Genomic DNA, 8,353 nt, shown 5'->3' on the forward strand with positions numbered 1-8,353 from the left:
GAGCGGTCGCTGCGTTCATTAGGCCGAAAGCACAGCGGCCCCTCTGGGTCCTGGCTATTGACCCCCGGCGCTCCAGTAATGGCTGAACAGGGAGTGAACCTAATCAAGGCCAAAGGATTGTGATCTTAATAAATGACATTCTCCCATGAAGGTATATTATTGAGTCCCCCAGGGGCTCCTATTTGTTTATAAACTTAATTAGTGTGCAATTAAAGTCTCATGCAGCAAGTCTCTCTGCACAACATGTGTGCTGCATGCTGAGAAATAACCCAGTAGCTCCGTGTAAAATAGGGAATTATACAGTTTGAATGAATTTGATAGTTTGCATCCTGGAGCAGAAGCTCTCCAGAGTCCCCGGCAGGAAATAGAATCAGTTTATCTGTTTACATTTATTAACCCTCAGATTAATCTTAAGTTATCAGTTATTACAGACGCTCTCACTTAGCTGAGCTCACTCTAAAGCCAGTGGTGTGTGATTTTTTTTTTTTAACTCCTCATGTCAGATACGGTATGGACTCATAGATCCCAGTGTTTTTTTCCTCCCATGTTTTGCGGCTGTACTTCTCCTGTGTTGCCTCTTGCCCCAGGCACGGTCCGCTGAAGGCCTGTCAGGCGAGTGGGAAACACAGAAACTCTCTTTCATGTGCTGCGCCCGGTGCACGATCAGGTGCACTGCAATCAGGAGGAGACAAATGAATGGATTGAACATGGGAGCAGAACTGACACAGTGAACAGGACTCGGTTTGTGAGTAAACACACTGCGACTCTCAGAGGCAGTAGAGTGGGAGAAGTTTTTTTAAATGATAAAAAACAAATGTCAATACTCACATTGACCTTAAAGAGCCAATATAAGTGAAACACTAGTTGTCTTATAACTGTTTAATTTAAATCTGTTAAGCATTCTATCTAATAAAATAATTTAAAATAATTTTAATTTAATGAAGAATAAAATCAAGCTTTCATTTACTTGACCTTAATGTGAAACAGTGACATGTATTTAATTGCATCGATAGTTTATTTTTTGTCGTCATATAATATTTACAAAATCATTTTAATTAATTAATTGGCAAATATTATTACAAGAAAATCCTCAAATCCTTTTGTGACTCATTCACTGATATGATAACTTGAAATTTTCTTTTAAAATTCTTTTGAGACATGTGAGTTTGTGACCTTGGAAAATCGTGATGATTGTTAATCACGTTTTCAATTCATCTGTTTTATAGACAAATAAATTCAGAAAACATATTAATGATGATGATGATGAAATAGTATAGAATTTCATAATTGGAATGGGAAATATAGTTAGACCTAGACTAGTTTTGTGTATATTTTACGATATTGATATAACACTTATATATATAGTATAAATCGTAATAAATCGTAATACTTGTTTCAGTTATACTAACAGAATCTATAAGTAACCTGTAACAGCTTGTCCAAAAAGGAAGCTATTCTTGGAGGAAAGGCAACACAGATTGGTTTTCTTTTATTCTTGTGGTAACAGCTTGGGTTCAACAGTCGGTCCCTGAGGCGGCAGTGAAATGAGCCCAGAGCAGTTCACTGGTTAACGCTCCCTACAGCTGGGAGAGGACCACCACAGCTGTCCCTCCATCATACTGCTTCAATTCTTCCACTGTTCTCTGAGGCCAGCAGCCCCACATGGCACCAGGCCGCACTGAGACGAGATGCATGCAGTCCAGAGGGAGAGCAACGCGTCATAGAAACAAACAGGATATTCAAGCAGAGGTCACATCTGCACATCAACAAAATGTTACTCCGCTTTGATGGAAAACCAGCAGAAAGGTAGTGGGTTTCAATCAGCAGTTGTTACAGACTCAACCAGTCAAACCACAGAGGTATGATCCATCTTTAAAAGTGGAATGGTATATTATACTTTTAATTTCAGTCAATAATGAAAAACAAAAAGACACATAGCTTGTTTCTTTATTCATTTAATAAGTAATAAGCTTGATGTTTTCTCAACATTTTAATAAGCTGCCTTAAGAGGACAGAAAAATGAAAGCACAACTCAATTATGTTATTTAAAGTAATAAAAACAGCTTCTGCTTGAGGCAGTTTGAGAACAACACAAATGCTTTTTCTTTTTTCTAACCATAGAAATATACAGATGCTAGATATCAGGCTTCAGAGCCTCAAAGTGAAGTTGTTAGGGAGCTTGTTGTTCAATACTTTGTGGTTTTCAAAGTTATCAAACTTGTAGCTATATATCATCAGTAAGGCTGGAAAATGAGCTAATAAAAGAAAAAAGAAGATAAGTTTATTTGTTGCTATAAGCTATATGGCTATAAGGAAGATTATCTTTTATTTATATCAAATTGATTAAATACACTGAGACAGCTAGAATGTTACAATGATAAAACAAGTGATGAACAAATTCATAAATTACACAAACCTATCTTATTAAATCCAATGAATCCAGAGTTTCATTCAGTTCCACAACAAATGTTATCCTCGTAGATATCAGTCCCCTCCATTTACCAGAACTATATACATCAAGATCCATAAAATATTTGCTGGCAGTTATTTAACTTTTCTTTCATGTTTCATCCTTTCACCAAGTTTTCTTTTACGTGCTAAAAAAACAACCATCCAACCAACAAAGGGAAAAATTTACTCCACTGAAACTTTTCTTTATTTCTAAAATATGGCTCAATACTCTATTGGCTGAGAATAATAAAAATACATTTCCCTACATTGTAAAACCCAGTGAAAACAACCTCTCCTCATATGAAGTGTCAGCTCCCGCTCACATTGGAGTAAGTACATTTTATCCTTATACTGACACTGAATTCATAAATGAGAACATGTACAACAGGAAGTGGAGGCGTCTGTCTCATCTGTAGTGTGCTGAGGTATCAAGCACAATGCCGAACCAGCTGTTTGTCGGTTTTCATGCGATGTCGGCAGAAACGAATGAACAGGAAGAATTCCTGTGATTCCCAATTTTACACAGATGGTAAGCCCCTTGTATTCGCACCGGAAAATCCACCTAATTGAGCCTTTTTGGTTGCGGTGCACAGCCTGTACACACTGTTTGTTAACAAACATAACCACGTGTAAACAAATTGGTCCTTAAATTAAGCAAATTGACTTTGTCAGTGGTCATGTTGGACTCGATTTCAATGTAACAGCCTGTCATTTGTGTAGATGTGAATGTGACAAATTAAAAAAACAGTTTAAAATGAAAACTCGGATACTCTGGAAGAGCTTGATCATCTGTTCCGAGGGGATTTGAGCCAAAAAAACATCTCTGTTCCCTGTTTCCTATGTTTACACTAAATTTTTTATTTTGTGTTTGCACCGACGTGTCTGTGCCAGGCTCCAAAAGGTCGGGACTCCTGCTGCAGAGAGATGGGTAGAGGGTTGGATGAACTCCACTCTGCGGTATCATTACATTGGACACTACGCAAACACAAGTTAATTTCTCTCAGCTGGCCAGTCAAGCAGTCCCAATATAGTGTGATGTGTAGAAATTACTCAGGCTTTCCTCCTACTTTAATGCTTCCCCGAAGATGACTCATTAATTCGCCGAAGCTTTGCAAACAATTAAAATGGAACGGATGAGAGCGATACACCCACCACCACCACCACCACCCTGCTCCTGCAAATCAGAGAGTTTGACCGTGTGTAAAATTTTCATGAGCTTGTTTCTTTTTTTATGGTCCCGCTTGTAATGAGTCAGAAATAGGATCCAATCCGCCGGCGTTATCAAATCTGAGTTCACGCTGACGGGACGGTCACATTAAAACTAGCATGGCAGAAAATTAAGCAAACAAGGTGGCCGGGGCTGGTCCGGCCCAGGAGCCGTTAAGCAGATGAGATGCTGATTTAAAACCAGTTTAATTACGTCACTTGCACGGCAGAGTTCTGAAGCCGTTATTGGACACAGTGGAAACTACTTCAACAACAGCTTGGCCAACAAACGGGTCATTGGACGCTCTAATTAGAATGACACATAGCAGATGTCATTGTGGCGGCTATACCCACACAGAGAAACGTGTAACATCCAGTGTTGAAAAGGCTAAACTGATTGTGTTGTGCACTGTTTGGTGTTTTTCCTTTTTTCGCAGATGTACATCCAAACAACCACGCTGACCATCTCGGTGAGCCTGAGCGCCTCGGTGTCCCTGGGGCTGCTCTACATGCCCAAAGTCTACGTGGTTCTGTTCCACCCCGAGCAGAATGTGCCCAAGCGCACGCGCAGCCTCAAGGCCGTGGTTACTGCCGCCACCATGTCCAACAAATTCAACCCCAAGGCCGGACTCAGACCCAACGGAGAAGCAAAGACCGAGCTGTGTGAAAGCCTGGAAACACAAAGTAAGAACATGAATACTGATGAGGAGGAGCCCAGTGTGACTTATAAACAGCTGTGTAGCGTGTTATTTAACACTCGACTGAATCCAGTAAATGTGCCACTGTTGGAGGAGGAGGAGGAGGAGGGCATTCTGTGTCTCAACAATGCATCAATTCTACATCAGTAAAACTTTCGCATATTGAAACAGGAATATATGGAATGTGTCTCTGTAACTGCAGTTATTTCACTTCTAGGCCGACTATCTCAGTATAAATCTCGTAGTAAAATTGCGCTGTTTTTCGCAAATTCTGACTTAAATGTTCCCCTGACCTTTGACCTAATATAAAATGTAGAACTTCCATTAATCAATTGTGTTTTAATTGGTTAACATACATCATTTCTGCTGCTTATCGAGTTTGGGTTTAATGATTGTTAAATTACTGAATAATTGATGAATAATTTGTTTGCCTTATCATCCTAATGGGGTTTATTAAATGTAAACCTACCCATCAGTATGATGATGCAGCTTGTATCACATTCTAATCAATGTGGTATTAAAAATGTTGCTTTAATTTAATGTAAGAGCAAAAAGCTAAACTAAAATCAAACGTTTTATGAAAAATAAAGGAAGAAACTCATTTTGAAGCCAGATGAGTGATTTAAATGTTAATGTCGTATGAATCATCATTGACATTTCAATCTAACTCCAAACTGTGAAGTTTCTCATTATTGACTCAACAACTAAATCCGTTTCTTTTAATGAAGCCAAACATTCACTGGCTGTGGCTTGAAATGGAAGAATATCATTTCTTATTTGAAAATTTCGGACAAAAAACATCAATTTGAAAACCTCCCGTTGGGATCAGGGAAACATTTCACTATGTTTTAATTCAACATGTCATAGTTTAATCGATCGATATAGAATAAAATTGATGACTAATCGTTTAATTTCAGACACATTGTAAATTAGAGAGGGCCGTCTAGTTCTCCTCTGTGTCTCAGTGTTTACCAACAACAGAGCCTGGAGTTACTCCAGTGAAGTAAATAATGACTTCAGCATGTGAGTCAGCAGAAATTACTCGTGTAACATTCAAAGCGTTGCTCCTCTGCTTCACCCCAAGCGGGGGGAGGGATTTGAAATCGGTCCCGTCTGTCGGCACAGATATGTTTCTTCAGTCTGGACTTTACTAACGAGGACTCAAACCTTTTGTTGCACATTTTTAGAACTGTATTTACTTCTCATACCAACAGGAGAGAGGAATGTTTTATTACACCGGAGAAATAAAAGCGCTGACATTGTATGTGCTGTTAACACAAAGGCAGACATCAATAGTAACGATGCCACCGAGCTGTGAGGACCGGCAGCACAGCTCCACAGCGCAGCATTAATTCCTCTCTCGCCCTAAGTTTTTGTGTGGAGGGTTAATAAGGCCTTTTGTTACAGTAAGTGGCGAGAAGGCAAAGACACAGAATTGATAGCCAGCAGCAATTTATCCTGATGGGGTGAGCGTTTACAGGGGCAGGGCTATTTGAATAAGCACCATTTGTCACTGTCATTGGCAGCGCGGATATATGGCTTGATGAAATTGAAAAATTCCTGTCCGGGCCAGCTCCCACGACTGCCGAGATCCTGGTGGCGATATGTCAGGATTTATCTGCTCCACCTCAGCGAATCGGCTAACACGGTCTTTGGAGACAAGCGGCAAGTTGAGGCCTGATAGCTAAAGGAAAGGGAGGCGAGGTGGATGGAGGGGGGGGGGGATATGCTGTGATTTGTGTTTTAGGCTCAAATGTGGTCGGAGATCAGAGGAATCTTAAGGAATTATTGGCTTTTATGCAGAGCCGCGGCACGAGAGCTGTTCAGCAACTGGACACAAATCTTCTCATCTTAAGCAAAAATGGCCACATATCATAATTTTCTAGTGCTACAGTTTGACACCTCAACCCTCCCTCTCTTTTTATCTCTTTCAGCATTCCCAACAAAGCAAACCTACATCAGCTACAGCAACCACGGAATCTAATGGTAGAGACAGAGGTTCTTATCGTAATTCAGGATATCCACCCTGACGAACGGATGAGGGAACACGCAAGGGGAACTTCACACAGCCGGGGGGGGAAATGAAAAAAAAATAAATGAGAGGATGTGTCATTGAACAGCAGGAGACCAGAGAAGCGTTGCCCTAAGAAACGACATGGTGAGGAGAGACCACAAAGACGTGCAGGGACGGACTAAACACAGGGCCTGAACTGATAACACGACATTTCCTAGATTCCATCTTTTGTCTGCCTCAGAAGAATAAACATGAAAATGAAAAATACTTGCATGGCAGAGATCCGGAGACTGGAGGCTGGAGCGTTTCCTTTTGAGTGTTTACATTTCAGCGATGACCTCGTTCCGAAACGTCTCCCGCGGTCCCGAGCGGTGCCGACTGAACCCGAACTGAAATGAAGAATATGTTCAGGTGTTCTCCATGTTGTCTGCCAGTTCTTGCAAACTACAATTAATTTAAAATTCTCAAGGCGTCACAAGGGGATTAATCATCACCGGAAAGGCATGAAAACGTGGTGCTTGGATTTCCAGGATCGGTTTGTGTTTTGTTCTTCTTTTCTTTTTTTTTTATCTCTAAATGTATTCTGGTCCCACGAGTCAAACGACCGGAGCTGGGGATCATCTCAACAGTGCAGCAGATCTGCTGTACCCGACAATGTGTTTTGATTTCTTCTCCCAGGTTCCCACTGACTTACCAGGAACGGCTCCTCGTATAAGACGATCTCTGCTGATTTTGAGCATGCCAGTTTCGAACATCCTGTGTTGTGTTGTTTATTAAAAGAAGAAAAAAAGAGGAAAAACTACGAATTAAAAAAAAAAAAACAAAGAAAATGAAAAAATTAAATCTTTGGAATGCGTTTTTAAAAAAATCCGTTGCAGCGTTGTTAACAATTGTTTGGGCCTGAGCCTATTGTGCGTTAAAAAATCTGTTCTCAAATGGTGACGGTCTAGTGAGTGATTGTTTCTCTGTGCTTAAGTGAGGCCATGATTTGTATTACCAGCGAGCCCGAGACTGCCACTCAGCATTCGTGTTTGTGCATTGACACGCAAGCGGCTCCTGGTTAAAATCAACAGTGTTTTAGCCGGGAGCAGTCGTCCTGGATGACCCTCCCATCACTGCCACCAGCTACTCTCTCCACCACACGTAGTGTAAGGGTATTAGGAGGGGAATTAAGATGAAGTGGGCCCCTGAGAGGACGGTGCAATATGCCCCGAAGGTGATATCCATAATGGACCGGCCACTGAGGAAATTCATTACTATCCATGTCCTCTCCAGGCACTTCCCTGATAGGGAGGAGGTGTCAGGGAGTTGTAAGGCTTTTCAACAAATGAAAATCTAATTGCAAAAGTATACAATATCTCTATCCATCACCCTGAGCTCGCTGAAAAGATTAATAGTTGGCTTTGTGCAGTATAAAAGCCCTCTAATGTCTCGGGGGGAAATATTGTGGGGGTCATTTGTGTTGTGAATTCAATGCTGCTTTCCATGCCTCCCTCTGTATTACTTTCGACACCATTTGTGTTGCAGAATAAAACGTGAGTGCTGACCAAATTAAATGGCGAGTTAATGTATGTTATTAAATATTGATTGATGATGTCTGCTCTATGTCCTGACATATTCTAAAAACTGGGGAAAATGTACAAAAAGATACAGTGCCTGGCTATCTGACTATGTATTTGTAAAACCTCATGAAAACTATTGAAGTGTCTGAAGCATGTTTAGTTTTTTTTTTGATACAAAATTTTTATTTCTATTAAAAATGTTTTAAAACTTCAGCGATTGTCTGATTTCGGAGAATCGAGTCGGAGGACGAATATCTTCAAACCTGTTTTTATTATTCATGAGTTCTACAGTCTGCTGCCTGAATGGAAAAACACAATGACACTTTAGCAAACTTACCTTATCCTCAAATGATTGGCAGCGTTTCTGTGCGTGCGTTTTATTCCTGTTGCTAGAAAATAACATAGATGAAAGAAATATCTAT

The 8,353-nt window shown here is 40.4% G+C and overlaps 1 protein-coding gene across 1 annotated transcript in view; it reads left to right on the top strand.

Annotated features, from left to right (window-relative positions):
• LOC133000031 (metabotropic glutamate receptor 4-like) overlaps positions 1 to 6,339 on the top strand; it is a 124,324-nt gene extending 117,985 nt beyond the window's left edge. The window contains exons 9-10 of the mRNA XM_061069887.1: positions 4,095 to 4,341; positions 6,290 to 6,339. Of these exons, the coding sequence (XP_060925870.1) occupies positions 4,095 to 4,341; positions 6,290 to 6,339 (297 nt within the window). The remainder of the gene's footprint in view (positions 1 to 4,094; positions 4,342 to 6,289) is intronic.
• Positions 6,340 to 8,353: the final 2,014 nt, after the last annotated feature.

Source organism: Limanda limanda, chromosome 4 (genome assembly GCF_963576545.1).
Source record: "Limanda limanda chromosome 4, fLimLim1.1, whole genome shotgun sequence".
NCBI classification, from domain to species: Eukaryota; Metazoa; Chordata; class Actinopteri; order Pleuronectiformes; family Pleuronectidae; genus Limanda; species Limanda limanda.